Below are 18,137 nucleotides of genomic sequence, written 5' to 3'. Positions count from 1 at the left end.
TTTGTCCATGTTTGATGGACACACACAGACTCACAGTTATGTGTGAGCTATCATTAAACGCAATCTTTTCATTTGTATTCACAGAATCTTTTCATTTTGAAGTTTAAATTGCATACTTAAATCCTTAGTGGATCTTATATCCCAGCCAGTGTTTTTTTTTTTTTTTTACATTAGTTTAATTTTAAACGTGTTTCCAGTCACAGATTAGTTTCACTTTCTATGGTTGGTTAGGTTTTGGCACTAAAAACTAATTGGTTGGGGTAAAAAAAAAATCCTGGTCAGTCTTTAATCATATCCTCCAGCATTTACTACATGATAGACATATTTTTTTTTTCTTACTAAGTTGCCAGGTAACACGACATTTGCAAGAGCCACAGTGTTGGCATGAAAAAGAAAATTCCCACTGAAATAAATAACTTTGGGCAGATGACAAAGAACACAATTTATGTCCTTCAGCATGAATACAATTTTTTATCTTGGCCTTCTTTGTACTTTTATCACCAGACCAGTTTGTTTTCAGTAAGTTTGCTCTGTGCTGCGTGTCTTGCAGTCCAGCTTGTCAGTGCATTCAATGCCAGCAGCAATTCAGAAACTCTGCCAGTAAATAGTGACAACAGATAATAATCAAAGGCTGAGACAGTAAGCCAGATTCATACAGAGCTAGTTTACATATTTAGCATAGGTTGTACAGCATTACAACCCATTAAACAAATACCACACATTCACTTTCCTATTCTACTTGAACAATCTGCTGTCTGTGATTGAATAGATGTACACTGACTAACTTAGCATAGGAAACTTAAGTTATTAGGGACTTTTCATGAGCTTTCCCTAGAAAAGAATGTCTTAGCAGCTCAATGAAAAAAATGCAAGAAATGAACATAAATGACCTAATTTTAAAGAATTTGAACTTACATAATTTCACTTTATAATACATTTTCACAACTTGCATGTGGGCTTTGTACAAAGAAGTTCACAGAGAGATCAGTGTGAATGACGAATATATATCATATGACTGCACAGTGACTCTTGCAGACACACATGCATAAAGCATTAGTAGTTGTGGATACGTGAAATGTTCTACCCCAGCTCCATTTTTATTTGAAAACATGCTTAAAAAAGCATGTAAAGAAATCTTTAAAGTAGATATTTACTTTATTTTCAGTTCTCTGAAACCTTGAGCATAGTTAAATTCTCTTTGTAAATAACTTTCACTGATTGCCTATTCAGTGTTGACGTGTCCTCGCTCATAGGGGTAGCCCAAGATTAATTCAGTAGACCGAAAGACTTTTGACCTTACTATGATGGAAATCCTTTGTGGCAGTCCTTTAGATTTCCATGGTCTACTGATCCAAGGCATCTCTCTTGATAAAAGGTTAGATCTGTTTGCAGTCCAAAATAATAAGAAAGTATAGTTTGGTTCACTTGGAAAGGTGTGAATACAAACCAAACTCTGGTCCTCCTAAAACCTTGAGTCTCGGTTCGCTCCAAGGGAACCAAATGCAGAAAGTGGACAACAACTTATATGGTGGAAATGAAAGCTGCATGCATGAACCAATACATGAACAAGTTTTTTTGTTTGTTGTTTGAATGGACTTCTCCTGGAGTACAGGATAAGACTTGATAAAGTGCCCCTCAGATGAGGAGATGAATAATTATTTAAAGGCCATGTTGTTTGATTGAATGTGAAAGCAAACATGGACCAACGGATGTTGCAAACCACGTTTACAACAAGTCCAGCAGCCTATTAGGTGTGAAAATGACATAAATGAACATTTTTGGGGGAATATTAGCACAATTTTAAAAGCAACTCAAACCATTTAATGATACAAGTGTATTTATTGTTTCCATTATTTTTTATGCAAATATCAAACAACATCTTTTCAACTTTTTCAGCAAAGAACAAATAATTTTTGCTTTTAACACATTTGATTAGTTTGAACCTGCCTTGGTCGGTGATAATTCACGGCCCTTGAGTGCTGTAAATCACCCCTTCCTCAGAATAAATACTACCTTGTCTTTTGCATCTCCATTTGCCAGATGATCTTAGTCCAGGTCTGTTCCCTGACTTGCTTTCCTTCATGTTTTGGGATTTCATTTACCAAGTTATTACAACTGTAGCAGCTTTGGTTTTGGTTTAGTTTAATAAAAGTTTGTCTTTTTCACCTTTCTTTACCTCCATTTCAACATGTGGGTCCTCTGCAACACACAACCATGACAGCAGATAAAAATGGGTTAACGAAAAGAGAAAAGCAGCATTATTACATTCAAAATCATTTTAGTCTTTAATAATGAAGTGAGGCCACAAAACAAAAATATCTTGTGACCTCACAAAGACCAAAAAACAGAAGAAATAAAACATGTTTTTGCTCTTTGTGTAGATTTATTCTTTGCTGTGTTACCTGTTCATCAATATTCATGGATGTGCTCATGCAGAGAGATACTAGGCAGGGTTAAGTTAGTCACAGAGACAAAAGAGAAAGCTGTGAGGTCCAGTCAGCTGTGAGTGGCAGTCAATCAGCTGTGACAGAGACATGAGCATGGGACTACAGCTTTAGAAGATGGATGTCCAATGCTGCAGTCAGGATGGATGAAGGGTGCATTTGTGTGGCTGCAGGAGAGGGGTGCAAAGGGCAGCTGGATTAGAAGATGCTGCAAGAACCTGCAGACAAATGTGTATCCTTCAGTACTGCACGTCTCCACAGTAACCACCTCTTTATGTCTGTCTCTGAGCTATAGTCAAACAAAAAAAAAAAATCTCATTTCAACAAAGTGGTGAGTTTCAGCTTTTCTCTTCTTTGACATTACATGGATCTTTTCTTGCTGATATACAGGAAGAGAAAAACAAGCACTGTATAAAAATAATTAGAAACAGATTTTAAAGCACTTAGATGAGACTAAAAAATCTCATGTAAGTGGAAACTATTTATCATTTTCTTATTTAAGATGACCTTTTTACTATTTTTGAGCATTAGCAATTACAAGAAGATGCATCAGTGTAATTTGGGTAATGGACTTTCTGCAAGCAGCTCTTTGGTGGATGTCTCTTTATATATTTCTTACCCTTGTGTCATAACAGACTCCTTCCTTACCACATTAGGCTAATGAGCTGCTGACCACCGACGGTAGGCAACCCCTCCCACTCTGCTTTGGTTGTTCAGTGTGGTCTACATCTCCAGCCTCATATCATGGTTATTGTTTCTATGTTTCCATAGTGTCTTTATTAATTTGTAAGATTGTAAAGGTGACTCTGTTATTAAAGATGAATTCCAGACACGGGGGACACACCTCCAGGGCTGCACTTATTAGCCCCGAAGACATGCTCAGATATATGTCAACGTGTCTCACTAAGTTACTGTGAGGGATTATGAAAGCTCACTGTGGTCCAGATGCTCACACAGTGAGTGTAAGAGCTTGATTACTATTTTATGTGGGAGTTGTCAGTGAGGTTCATGACTTCTGTATTTTTTAAATGAATTTAGAGGTCATTTCAAACCTGAGACAAACTTCAAATTGAAATAACAATATGGATGAAAATGAGAGGCTGCATATTTAGTTTATATTCAAAGTAAATAACAATGTGTGTGCAAAGGGCTAGTGTTCAGTTCAAAGATGGATCTTTCTTAATTTTGATGAACACAACAGACCTCGTACTAGGGATGGTAAGTTGTAGACTCAAATAGAGTTGACATAGCTCAATTGGCTGAGCATATACCCGTGTACAGAGGCAGAAGATCCTTGATGCAGCTGGCTTCTGGTCTTTTGCTGCATGTCATCTCCTTCTCTCTCTCTGAACCCTTTCCTGTCATGTAGATTTCAAATGAAGGTCATTACTGAACTAAAACTGATTTAAAAATGAAGAATAAGGGAACAATAAATAAATAAATAAAACATCTCACGACATGATGCAGATCAGTACATGTACAAGCAGGAGGATTTTAACTGAAAGAAATGTGTTTACTGAAGGGATAAAGTAAAACTGTCAAAAAATTTGGAGCTATGCAATGGTTTGGGATTATAATACGTGGTGATGTCAAGGTGTAGAGTAGTGGAGCAGAAGAAAACATTTGCATGAGTTAATTCATACACTGTCTATAAATTGTTTTGGTTTGTGTTGCTAGCATAATATTTTATAATAATAATATAATAACAATACATTTTATTTATATAGCGCTTTTCAAAAAACCCAAAGATGCTTTACAAGATAAAAGAACCAGTTAAAAACAGGGCAATGGTTCAAGTAAAATACAAGGGAAAAACAACACAATGAAGTTAAAATAAAACCAAACCAGGTACGTTTTATTTTGGATTTGAAAGTGGCAGGGTCTGTGGTGTCTCGGATGTATTGTGGGAGAGAGTTCCAATGGGTGGGGGCGACGACAGAAAAGGCCTTATCCTCCCAGGTTTGGTGTTTGGTTTGGTCCTAAGAATGATCACAAGGTTGGCATTAGTGGACCAAAGGGTACAAGAAGGGGTGTAGGGGTGGAGGGCCTGGTTATGGAGTGCTTAATGGGTGAGGAGGAGAGTTTTGTATTTGATGCAATATGGAATAGGGAGCCAGTGAAGGCTTTGGAGGACAGGCGTGACGTGGTCTCGGGAGCGGGTGTGGGTGGGAAGGCAGGTAGCAGAGTTTTGAACGTTCTGAAGTCTGTCAAGGAGGTTGGAGGTAGAGCCATAAATGATGCTATTGCAGTAAGGAGACCAATAAGGAGAGGACCAAGCACCGAAACCTGGGGGACACCTTGGGACAGAGGGGCAATTAAGAAGGAACAGTTATTGATGGAGATTAACTTATTCCGGTCTGTAGATATGAAGTTAGCCAGGTGAGGGTGTTGTCACTGATGTGGAGAAGGGACTGTAGTTGAGAGAGTAGGATGAAATGATTGATAGTGTGAGAAAGATGAGAAGAGAGAAAAAGTCAGCGTCAGAGGAGAGTAGAAGGTCACTGGTGACTTTAAGTGGCTGTTTCAGTGCAATGGTGAGTACAGAATCCAGATTTAAATTGTTCATAGAGGTAGTTGTTGATAAGATGGGAGACAACAGTTCTTTTTAGGATCTTGGAAAGGAAAGGGAGGTTGGAAATGGGCCAAAAGTTACTGATATTGCCAGTAATTCAGTCCAGGTTTCTTGAGGATGGAGGTGATGGTAGCCAGTTTGAGAGAATGAGGGACAATGGAGGAGGTAAGGGAGGAGTTTACAATTCTAATAACAAGTAGAGAGATGGTGGTAAGACAAGGGAGGGTGGGATGGGATTGAAAGTGCAGATGGAGGAATTTGTGGTGGCAATGATTTTGGCCAGATCAGCCGGGGAAATGTGTGAGAAATTAAAGAGAGGAGAGGTGATAAGAGGAGTCGAGCCAAGGGGGAGACATGGGAGGCAGGGAGGGTGGATAGGGAGTTATAGATGGAGTTTATTTTGGATTAGAAGAATGAGATGAAGAAATTACAGGTGAAACTCAAAAAATTTGAATATTGCGCAAAACAATTTATTTCAATAATTCAGCTTAAATGGGGAAACTAATATATTATATAGACTCATTACATGTAAAGTGAGATATTTCAAACATTAATTTGATATAATTTAGATGATTATGACCTACAGCTTATGAAAACCCAAAAATCAAAATCTCAAAATAAAAATAGTGTGAAACTGTTCAAAGGTTCAACACTCTGATCATCTAATTAATCCAAAGGACTCCTGAGCATTTAAATGGTCTCTCAGTCTATTTTAGTAGAATTCACAATCATGGGGAAGGTTGCTGACCTGACAGTTGTGCAGAAAACCATCAATGACACCCTCCACAAGGAGCGGAAGCTCAAAGAGGTAATTGCAAAAGAAGTTGGATGCTCTCAAAGTGCTGCATCAAAGCACATCAATAAAAAGTTGAGTGGAAGGGAAAAGAAAAAGGTGGCAACACCAGCAGGGATGACTGCACCCTGGAGAGGGTCATCAGGAAAACTCTATTAAAAAATATGGGGGAGCTTCACAAGGAGTGAGGCTGGAGTTAGAGCTTCGAGAGCCACCACACACAGACGGATCCTGGACATGGACTTTAAATGTCGAATTTCTCTTATCAAGCCGCTCCTGAACAAAACACATCAGAAGATTCTGACTTTATTATCCAGCAGGACTTGGCACCTGCCCACACTGCCAAAAGAACCAAAACCTGGTTCAATGACCAAGGGGTTACTGTGATTGATTGGCCAGCAAACTGTCCTGAGCTGAACCCCATAGAAAATCTCTGCAGCATTGCCAAGAGAAAGAAGAGACGCATGAGACTGAGCAATGCAGAAGAGTTAAAGGCTGTTGTTGAAGCATCCTGGTCTTCCATTACACTCCAGCAGTGCTGCAGGCTGATAACGTCCATGCCACGCCGCACTGAGGCAGTAATTCATGCAAAAGGGGCTCAAACCAAGTACTGAGTTTATATGCATGACTATACTCTTCAGATGGTCAACATTTCTGTATTCAATATCCTGTTTTCTTTAATCATAATTATTTTATGAAATATTCAAATTTTCTGCGATTATGATTTTTTTTGTTTTCGTAAGCTGTAAGCCATAATCATCAAAATTATAACAAACAAATGCTTAAAATATCTCACTTTGCATGTAATGAGTCTATATTCATTTTAAGTTGAATTACTTCTAAGTTAAATTACTGAAATAAATTAAGTGTTATTTTGATCTCCACCTTTACATTTGTCAGAAGGTGAATGAGTTTGAGGTGTTGGCTGTGACTCAACTGTGCTTGCAAACACCTAAAATGTCACTAATATGAAATTAAACATGTTTCCGATCCTCGCCACTGCTAGGAATATTTTGCTTTGTAGGTTTTGTGAAGTACTTGCTGGAATTCAGTTTGAAGGGCAACAGCAAAAGGGGGGTTCTTTACACCTTTTCAGTTTTGCCTTACATTTCTTTTGGATTGTTGGCAAACAGCTTATAGGACATGCAATGCATTTAAAGACACAATGCATTAAACTCTGAATGTAAACATTATTTTTCACCACTGCACCTTTAAAAAGTCAGCTATAGTATCTAACTGCAGTGTTTGACTCTTTTTAAGATAAAATGCTCAGAGGTTTTTTGTTCACCACTGTTAGTCGGTGGAATACGATACTTAAATAGCAAACAATTCAGAAACTGGGAGTAAATGCAAAATAATAAATTAAAAAAAATACTTGACTTAAATGTAATTTGCTGAAAACCTCAAGAATTACATTAAAAATCCCAATAATTGAAAACTATTTGGTTTGAAGGAGCTATATGCTACAGTACGTGATGACTTCAGCTTTGAAAGGGTTCAAAGATCCAAACATCCAGTGTAAAAAGTTATTTCCACCCACAGGTTTATTCTACCTGTCATATTAGATCCATAGCTGCTATGGACGTTTGCTCCTCATACGAAACCAGCACCAGACAGGTGGGAGAAAGGGGGGCGGGGGCTACACAAGAATTTATAAGTGGCTTTCTGACTGACACCTTTCTCCCACTAGCAGCAGGCCGACAGGCTTGTTAGTGCTCCGCCGGGGCAGGCGGCGAGTTGTGAATGGACAAGAGGCGGGGCGGGTGTGCAGTTACGCAGATGCAGCTTTCCATCTGGAGGAGCGCACAGAGGAGCGAAGTCCGATGGAGCGGCAGCAGCGGTTCACCTCACACAACTGAACAAACACACACGACCTCAGTTTGAATATATTGCCTGTTTGCGCAAAAACACGAAAGGGATTTTGCCAGCATCTAGAAGCAACAGGAAAACTTCTGATTGCGTAAACCGTCGCCAAAAACGGGAGACAGGATGGATCCTTCGCGGCTGCTGTATCTTCTGCTATTGTACGGTGGTCTGCCAAAAGTAAGTCTTTTATTGGTATATAATATATAAATAATATTTCGAAATATAAATTTTGCAAAGGTTAAACTTGAAAACAGTGATAAAGGTTTAAGAGAGAGAGAATAATTTTCTTTACAAATTAATTACAGAGATCAATAGGCTATTGAATCTTTATAATTAACTGAACTTAAACGTATTCTCTGAAAAATCCTATTGCTCCTTCTGAAAAATGCTTAACTATATAACTGACTTTTGAAACATATTTTCATCAGCAGATGAGTCAGTACATGTGAAGGTGAAGTTATTTCCCAGAGCTGGCAACAAAACTAGTATAACAAACGGAGTTGGATGAAAAGTCAAAGCCATTCAAATAGATTCCTTAAGCCAAGGCCACATAGCCGTAAACTGGAATTCATACAGAATAAGTTGTGATTCAGTGTGTTTTAAAGTAATCTGACTTTAACTGCTTTTACTTCTAGCCCTGCTTTCTGCTTACTGTGCAATATATATCAATAAAGCCTGCAAAAGGATAAAAGATGAGACTACTGGTTTTCCAAAAAGCTATTCCAGTAGATCATTATAAATACTTTTTTTAACTAAATCTTATGATGCATGGACATTATAGTAAGTAGAACTGAGCTTCAAATGAGATAGCCTTTGTTTGGACCTTGCATAGGTCTCATGATTATTTTGAACTATGTTTGAACAATGTATTTATTTTTTCCCCCAGAGGTAAAATATAGTGATTAAACTGGACCACGCTGTTACTATTTCGAACTGTTCTCTCTATGGATTTGTGTTCTTGGATGAAAAGCTTTTGAGCGTCTCCACTGAACAGCACTCTACATCTCAAACCAAAACCATCCAACTGGTAATAATATAAGACAGTTTATTGCTCTGCATGGTTTTGTGTTTAGTTTTTTAATTCAACGCACCAAGAGCAAATAGGTTTTTCTTTCAACAACGTTTGTGTTTATGCTGTTCCTCATGTTGTGTTAGTAATAAGCACATTTTCAGTCAAGGATAAAAAGGACTTCTTGTTTTTTTTAATATATTTTTATTTTACAAATGTTTGAGAGATAATCAATGAGGAGAAGCATTCAAATTGATAATGGCTGTGATTATCTGACACTCTGTGTGGTTTCATTTAATGCATGCCAGGAAAACTTTCAAGAAGAGAGATGGCTATGGATTGTTTCTGTCTCCTCACCTGTGACAGATCGCAGATGTCCTGATGCTTTAGATCAACCAGAAGTGCCCTTTGTTAACATACTTCAGTGGCTCTTGTAGGATGTTTTTTTCCAAAGTCCCTTTAGTTGCTTTACAATAACACACCCTGACATGTTTCATCAATACATCCAGTGAAGAAATGCGATGTTGAGGGCTGTGCAGAAAATCCCATAAGTGGTTAAAAAGTGCATGTTAGTGGCTGGATGTCACTGTTATCGATTTAACACAAAGCAGAAGGGAGGTGGAGAAGGAGGAGGGCAGCAAGGGTGGGCTATAATGACTTCTGCTCTCCTTTCCTTATAAACACGAAACCATCTGATAGACACCAAAAGCAGCCGTTTGAATAAATAGAGCCCATCCTCGTCTAAACAGTTTGTGTTAAAGTGCTTGTGGGTGATTTCCTGCTGGTTCCTGTTTGAAGGAAAAGGTAGATTCCAAGGATTAAATTGTGTTTGATGACTGGATGCTTAAAGTTTAGATCAGCAGCGTGACAAAACATATTATAGCAAATAGTGTTTTCTCCGTCTTCTTTGTGAAAGAGGCAAAATGTTTTGAAGTGAGATTTTAGCTGTTTGTTATCAGTTAATCCAAATGTGCATTTAAACACCCTCATGCAGAAATCTTTATCAGCACTTCTTTGCTTATAAAAATTTATCTATTTTATTTTTTATTGAATTTGCTCTTCTATGCACCCAACGCAGCAACTAAGCCATCGTCAGCCACAGAGATAACATCAAGTTTTCCAAACAGCTTCAGATTAAAAGAAGTGACAGATGAGACAGGCAGCTGTAACATCAGTCTGAAACATAGCAACACACTGAATGTAAATCAGCCCATTCATCTTGTATGCTACAGTTGATGAATGTCCTACAATATGAATTCAGTGTCAGACTATAGAAACTGCTCTAGACTAATGCTGGGCAAAAATCTTGAGCCACCTCTCACTTGTTTACATATTTCCAGGACAGTGGGAAATAGGACTTACTGAATTATTTGCAAACGTAAATAAAAATACAAAATGTAAAGCAAAAGCAGATGTTTTATAGTTCTCAGAAGCTTGAAAGTCAATATTTGATATAGATATTTTTATCTTTTAATTCAGCCATAACCCCTTAAGGCCCAACCCATGAAAAAATGGTACAAAATGTCCAATTTCTTTCAATTTGAGGTCTTTATTTGGCCCTTTAACAAAATGTAACAAAAAAAATTTTTTTTTGGGAGGGATATCTACCATTTATTATCATGTGATACATTAAAAATATTATAATATGGTTTTCTGTGAAGATGATCCTGGAAAAATGTATCATCTGGAGTTTTCAGCACATTTTCCACCTTTCCTACCTTGAATATTGTGCATATGGTTTGTGAGAAACATGCTATGACATTCTAAGTTAAAATATTTTTTAAAATTGAGAGGAGGACAGTCTCCTTCTGAATGAACTTTTAAACAGGCCAGATGTTTGAACAAAAATGAGTACAAGTATTTTGACTGAAATTTGCCACATGACTGAAACTGGGTGTAAATAGTGCTGTCTCAGTGAATGTGAGCAGAGAACCTGTTTTAATTTCTTTTCCATGGAACAAACAGGCAGATGTTTGTTTTCAAGTGTTTTTTGTCTGCTAAATAGATTACACAAAAGCTCCCGTGCTGATTGTCATGACATGTACAGGAAAGTGAATGATGGCTTCCCAAGAAGCATAAAATAGAAAATTATAATTGGCAGAGACCCCATGAAAATCTAAGTGAGGATTTAAATAAATCAGTACTATCTACACTGATATCCAAAAAAACACTGCGGTCAGCTGGAGCCTCATACAAGCGCAACCTGGTGCACAGATTAAACAAACAATTACTTAGCTTTGCAGGTGATGGTATGCACAGTGGACAGAGCTGGTTTTCCCTTATTTTAGCTAAGATAAGCCTCTGGTTCAGCTTCACACTTCATGCACAGAATTGAGGATGATATTGATTGTTTTAACAATCTATTGGCAAAGTACAAGTAACCAGACATCCTCAGATTTTTTTTAAATATGGAAGATTATATGCATAAATGTATAATGTTTCTCAGTATTTAAAACGTTCTGTTAATTTTTCAGTGTAACCAACATTTCTTGTGTTTGGGCTTGTCTGCTTGGTAAAGAATATGCTCTTTAATTCATCCACACATTTTGCTCTCTGGCTTATAAAACCCACAGATTTACAACAGAGGCTCACATGTGTTCCTCCCGAGTCAGATAGATGAGGACTGCAAACACATTTCTCTGGCCACACACAAACACAAGCCTTTTCTTTCATCTTCTTGTCAACCTTTCCCATTTTTTATTTATCATTATCTTGCCCTCAAACAAGGCAAAGCTGTCAGCCATTTTAAATGACAACAATCACTAAAACCTGAAGCGGGGCCCTGGCAGCTCTTGTGATGAGCTCTGTGCAAAAGAACTATCAGAGCTGACAGATATTTATGAGATGTTTTGCTTACTAAGGCAGTCTATGTATTTGTCCCTAAGGCTTTGCAGAGATGTACTTATCATCTGCATATTTTGGAAGTGACAGTTTAATTCATTGCCCAATGCAGCAGCCTCAATGGGCAAGCTGCCCAAACTCAAAGTGTAACTACACACCCATCTTTCTGCGTAACTCCACCCATTGCCGAATCTAAAAAAAATGCCTGAAACTACAAGGGTTGGGGTGGGAGGTGTGGGGTTATCAGGGAGCAGAGAGTGGGCGGGTCGGTATACACAGGCAGAAATGATTGACAGACAGCAGCTCAGTTCACTGGCATGATGCAAAGTGAGATTCACAAAGCACCGACGCCACAGAGCGGTCGTTCCCCCACCCGAATCTCCTCAGCTGCACATGAACAAGGTGGTCCTGAACCGTACCAGTCTGAGCCGTTAGCGCTGTTACGCTGGCCTGTCAGCAGCTCCAGCAGCTCTGGAAAGCTGTGGAGACTCACGGCAGGTCGTGGCAGCTGCTAGAAGTGCTGCTGTAAGAATAGAAGACGTGGATAACCTCTCTATGTCATGAAAAACATAACCTGGTTTTACCCTGTTGAGGGCGTTATAAGCCAGTTTTTACCCACAAAATCCCGTTTTTAAAAAAAATTTAAAAAACACAAATTTTATCAACAGTATATGTAGTTTTAATCACAATCATGTAATACTGTGTTGTCTACAGGTCAAAAAACACGTTTTTGGGTGCATGTTTTCAGCATAAGGTGGCAAGAACTTAAATTTGTCTTTCAAAGCAAAAGTCACAACCAAGACCCCACCACACCTTTTCATTTTATTTTTCTTGTATCTTCATGGGTTTATGGATTTGTCCATTTCTGAAATTCACATTGTGTGAACTCTGGGGTTTGTTTTTATCACTGGTCATTCTCTTTGGCTCTATTTATAATTTACAGGCTTCTATGATTCACCGTGTTGCAATGAATAAAGCTTGATCCCAGTAGCTTAAAGGCTCATGGCTTGGACACATTCCATTATCATGTCTGTTTTCCTTCCTGATGAGGGACTTTTCTAAGGTTTCTTGTGTTTATGGAGCTTTAATAGTATCAGGTTGAAATTTGTGTTGCAGTACCAAATACTAGAGAACAGAAAACAATGCCTTTCTGCTGAAACTTCACCATGGAATGAACACACATGTAAACAAAAACGTGTAAACATTTTTGAGAAAGTTCCAGTTTTGCGGATTGTATGAGGAGAAAAAGAAGCCAGAATGTGGAAATTATATAGGAAATGTACTTATATATTTAATAGTGGTGGCAATCAATTAAAAAAGAATCCAATTAATTAGAGGCTTTGTAATTAATTCATCTTGATTAATTGCATTTTAATCTCTTAACAATATTTGCCCCAAAAAGCAACATTTAAAAAAAAAAAAAAAAAGGATTTTAGTGGACACATAGACACATACGGTAATATAGTAAACTCAAGCGCTAGTAATATCTGGAAAAAGCATTTAATTGAATTTCAGTTCAAAATAGTAGAAAAAGAAATAGAAAATATCCCCAGCCAAAACTGATCAGACTAATTAAAAGCTCCGGTTGTTCTATAATTAAAAGTCTACAACATGTTACAGTACTTTTAACTTTTTAAATCTTTTCGTCCACACTCTTCATCAGTAGGCATTAATATCTGACTGTAAGCAGTGCGGGATCAGCCAATGTCAGATGTGAGCATTTCATTTTCAGTCTGGTCATGGAGCAGAGGTGAACATCTCCCGCTCTGAATGCAGCTGGTAGCTGAGACTGCTGCTGCATGAGGATCGAGGCTGTTGTGAGTGTTTCTGGACAGAGGAAAAGCACATGTCAGCACCTACTAACTAACTAACTAACCTAACAGTCTCCAATAACACCAGAAAAACATTGTTCAAAACCACCTTGTTTGGAATGCAAACTGCAATTAAATGTGTTTTTTTAAACTAATTAATTTCTTAATGAATAAATAAAGCTTTATAGAAATCAAACCAAGACTCTTCCTACCTCATGAGAGGGGAAGCTGAATTAAGCAGGTCATGAAAATATAGTTGCTGAAATCCTGTAGGAATGCAGCAAACTGAGGAAAGTATTTCCTTCAATATTAATATTGAATTTTTAATGATCAGCTTTATAAGTAAAAAAAAACACTAGAAGTGATGTATTGTGTAGATCTGTAATGTATAAAAGCTAGCACATTGTGAAATATTTAGCCAAATACTGTAGCTGAAGCTCCAAGTAAAGTCAGTTTTAAGAGATTACTGAAAATACATTTTTATATTAATTGATGTCTATTGAGTAATTATGCTAATTTGGTGCATTATGTGCAGTACATACTTATACTGCATGTTTTATGCTTAGCCTTCTCATCGCTCAGAATCCGTTTGAATTACGTCAATAGCGTAAACGGTTGAAAAGTTACGGTATTTCAAAGAACATAACGCAATGTTGCTAGACAGATATCCAGATTTTGAAATTTACAAAAGTATTTTTAATTTGAGTTTGATGCCAGATATTTATTTTTTATTCTTTTTTTGGTATGCTAGTAGTTAACAACATCATGTTTAGATTGATAGATATCTCATTTTTTTTTAAAAGTCAAAGATTGTTCTTTTCTTTCTTTTCTTTTCTTTTTTTTGCATTAAACACCAAGTAAGCAGAAAGAGCTCAGTAAAATCAAGGCATAAAGATGGAATATTCTAGAAGATATTTTCTTCATAGTTGTTGAACTTTTCTTAAGCTTCAATTTCTTGTAAAGATATTTTGATGGACTATACTAGTAAACAGAGCAGGGTGCAAAGAAATTTTGTTAGATGTGGTCATAAAGGTGTATTATTATTTATTATTAAATAATATTAACCTTTATTTATACAGGCAGTCCCACTGAGACGTGCAGTCTCATTTACAAGAGAGTCCTGTTTACCTTACCTAACCTGCATGTCTTTGGATGCCACCTTCCACCCAATACGTTGTTGACATTGCTGGTTAAACATAGAAAAACCTGTATACAGAATTTAGAATGTGGACATATACAGAACAATGCTAGAACTACTATAATTAGTTTTAATAACATTATTTGACATGCTGAGCGCTTAACCCTGCAAGGTAAATTGCAAATAAGAAGAAGGAAGTGAGGTGGAGCAATGGTTTTTTTATGCCCCCCCAGCTCAGTTTGTGTCAAGAACACACTGCAGTGATTGTCACACACAATCTGGCCTCTACTGTCACCTCCACCAGCATCTAGGCATTACTTGACCACAATGACTATGTAATCTAACAAAATCTGGAAACAAAATCATTGAAGCCTCTCAAGCAATCACAATCATTCCACCAGAAATCCTCATCATCACAACACATTTAACCTGTGAAAATCCCTCTTTCAAGCAAAATCTCTGACATGCTGCTGATTGTCGCAATCATTCAGCTTTCAGTTGGATTGTGGTAAACAAAATCAAAATACACTCAGAGGCATTATTCTATGCTGCATGATGGGTGCATCGGTGCTGTCAGAGATCCACCAAAATCAAATAAATGGAAAAACCAAAATGTTCAAGGACCACGGTTACTTCCTGATTCATAAGCACGTTAAAATTTATTTTCTTGGTTTTCTTTTTTGGAAAAAAATATTCACAAATGGACATTTCCAGGTGTAAGTAAAGAGGAACTTTTCCCTTAATAAATCATAGCTGCGTGAACAGTTTTATTGATCTTATCAGCCATGCTGCTCGCCATTTCTAACTTTTATGTGAATGTACACTTCAAACACTGATCGTATGCTCCTCTTTGTTATATTATGAGTGAGGCCCTTGTACGATTCTGTTATAGCTAGACTTGGTTCCCTGCTTGGCAGAGGGTTGGAGAGGTGAGATATGTATCATGCAAGTCCCACAAACTTTTCAGTTCAGGATTCTTTAAGTGGAATGTCTCTCATTTTTAATGCCTCAGATAAATATGGATGGATTAGGAAGCATAATATTTCCCTTTTTTCTGATGATAGCATCTTTCCCTGAGAGGAGAGTACAGACCAAAATCCTCCCATAACAGCTCTGTTGTTTTACTGACTTACACTCTCTTTGATGCTAATCAAAATTACGGTTAGTGGAAGGCCTAACTAACTCAAGATTGCTCCTGCATGCATGCATGCTGCCCTGCTCAGATGAAGTCCACAGATTAAACTTCTGCCTCCCAGCAGGGCGTAGCTATTACTTCAGATAAGTTGGATTTTCTGCTGTAATCAGTCGCAGGCAAAGATCCCCATGAACAAAGTTGTGTGGATAGTGTCAGAACGACCTCATCTTTGTAAGGAGAAGGTGACGGAGGCAATGAGCTAAACTCAGAGAAGGAGGTGTGGAAAGTAGAAGTCAGATATAGAATGGTTTGTCATATTTTCTACAAGGTGCACACAGAACAACTTCTATTTTCAAGTATACAGTGACAAACAAGCCTCCAAAAAAATAATTAAATAAAAAACTCATACTGTTATTTAGGATGGTTTTCTAATTAAATTTATTTCACACATGACAATATTCTACTTGGCAGAATATTCTGCTGGTGGCCGAAATCAATAGTCATAAAATTTAACTTAGAGATCAAAATCCTCACTGTTCTCAACCCACTCTCACCAGAAAATGTATAATAGATTTATTTGTTTGCATCCCCAAGTCATATAGCGTCACAACCCATGGCTGTAAATTGTAAAGTGGTAATAAATCCCTCAGCTTTTCCGCCTGGTAGTGTTTATGTGACAGGGATATGAACATATGAATTGTAAAATGTGTTAAGGTATGTAACATGTAGACTAAATTATACTCATTAATTCTAAACCTAACCCTTTACTTTTAACTCCTAACATTACCAACTGAGTGAAGTTGAAATGTAAGGAATTGTAAGTGGAAAGGAAGTAAAAAAAGTCTGTGGTAAGAGTTGTGAAGGATGAATCTTGAACAGACAGTGTCTTGAATAAAGGTCTGGATTGAATGAATACTAGTGAGGGAACGTGAACATGTACATAAACATAGACACGCCGAATCAGAATTTAAGCAAAATAAAAAAAAAAATTAAAAAAAAAAGTAAAACTATCATTTTGGAGCCTTCATTGTTGAATTATATTCTGAATAATGAACTATCAACTCGTTCATGATCAGCTCCTCATTTGATTTATAGATTAACGGAACATTAACTAATCATTAGTTACCTAATAATCCTGAGTTATGACGAGCTTCTTATTATGGACTTGTTAGTTATTTCCTCCTTTATTTCCTGAAACTAAGCAAAAGTTTCCTTGAAATCAGCAAAGCAATGCCAACTTCTGTCATGATGTTATGCTCTTTCATCCTTCTAATGTCCATTACCATGGCACAAATTAGTTTTTATTCTTATTTATTTCACTTTCTTTTTTAAAAAAATCCTTTTATTTCTAAAGCATCGCTGTGACAGCAGCAGGGTAAATTTGCATCATCACTATTATCATTATATCAGTCATGTCATCTGTTATTTCATATGAAGCTGAGTTTTTAGCATGAAAATTTTTGTAGTTTATAAGTGCTATGGTGTTTTTCACCTATATTGCCAGCACGCCATTAAAATATTTTTTTTCTCCATTTTGAGTTTGTGTTTTTTTTCTACTTGAAAAATCCTCAGGAAATAATGTGATTAGACCTCACCAGTTACCATTATTATCATATAAAAAACCTAAAATCTGTTGAAATATTACACAAAGTTTCATCAGTATAGGCACCATGACAACGCAATGTTTACTGATAAAGACTTGCTATCGTAGATTGACCTTTATTGGAGTTTTAATAGCCCATGACAACAACATCACTCGGTGTGGTGTAAAAGTTTAGATGATTGCTTTCTGTTTGCTTTGTGAGTCAACGATGCAGAGAGAAATAGTTGAAAACATTGGTTTAAAAAGGTGAACCAATATTTTTTTTTAATTAAATAAGATAAATAAGACTCAGGAGATAGTTTACACCAAAAAAATGAACTTTTTCTAATTTGTTTAAAACCTTGAAAGTGTTTATTCTCAGTCCTGTCCTTCAGGATAAAGATCAGAATAAAGCTCCTTTCTTGTCTGAACTTAACAAATAATAAACATAATGGTTGCAACTCAGGAAACAGACATGAACTGTTTCTACTGTCTTCTGTCAGTTTGTGCTGTTGGGGTGTTCGCCTCTCCTGAGCAGAGCAGGGATAAGTTCAGGGTAGCTGAGGCTCATGCATTACACTTTAAAGACATCTATAAGGACCAATTATAGAACATGAACTGTACAGTTGTTAACACATGTGCTTCGCAGCACAGCTCTCCTCTCATCATGACATTTACTGCTCTGGGTACAGTATTGTAGTGGGGTGTTGCTGCTACCAGGGAGTTCATAAATACATTTTGCTTCATGCTGTTTTCTCTTTCCTTCTTTCTACTCATCTCCCCTGACCTTCTCAAGCTTTTGTTGCATGTCTTACACATGTTCATTGGCCCACTGGATTTCTGCCAAAAGCAGTCAGCCTACATTTTTCAGCTGTTGTTGACACAGATGAACAACTGCAGCAGATTACTCAGTGGCTCCCTCCTGCACTTCCTTGTCCATTTGCAC

General features: G+C 37.2%; 1 protein-coding gene and 1 long non-coding RNA gene across 2 annotated transcripts in view; one reads left to right on the top strand and one right to left on the bottom strand.

Annotated features, from left to right (window-relative positions):
- Positions 1-2,165: 2,165 nt before the first annotated feature.
- LOC121629169 lies at positions 2,166-6,160 on the bottom strand. The gene is made up of 3 exons (XR_006008340.1): positions 5,765-6,160; positions 2,403-2,611; positions 2,166-2,199 (listed from the first exon to the last, which is right to left on the bottom strand). It is a non-coding gene; the product is annotated as an uncharacterized LOC121629169 (long non-coding RNA).
- Positions 6,161-7,591: 1,431 nt separating this feature from the next.
- The window catches only part of vipr1b (vasoactive intestinal peptide receptor 1b), a 58,067-nt gene continuing 47,521 nt past the window's right edge, over positions 7,592-18,137 (top strand). The window contains exon 1 of the mRNA XM_041968737.1: positions 7,592-7,852. Coding sequence (XP_041824671.1) covers positions 7,799-7,852 — 54 coding nt within the window. The 5' untranslated portion in view covers positions 7,592-7,798. The remainder of the gene's footprint in view (positions 7,853-18,137) is intronic.

Source organism: Melanotaenia boesemani, chromosome 18 (assembly GCF_017639745.1).
Source record: "Melanotaenia boesemani isolate fMelBoe1 chromosome 18, fMelBoe1.pri, whole genome shotgun sequence".
NCBI lineage: Eukaryota > Metazoa > Chordata > Actinopteri > Atheriniformes > Melanotaeniidae > Melanotaenia > Melanotaenia boesemani.
This window is presented reverse-complemented; position numbering and strand designations above follow the sequence as displayed.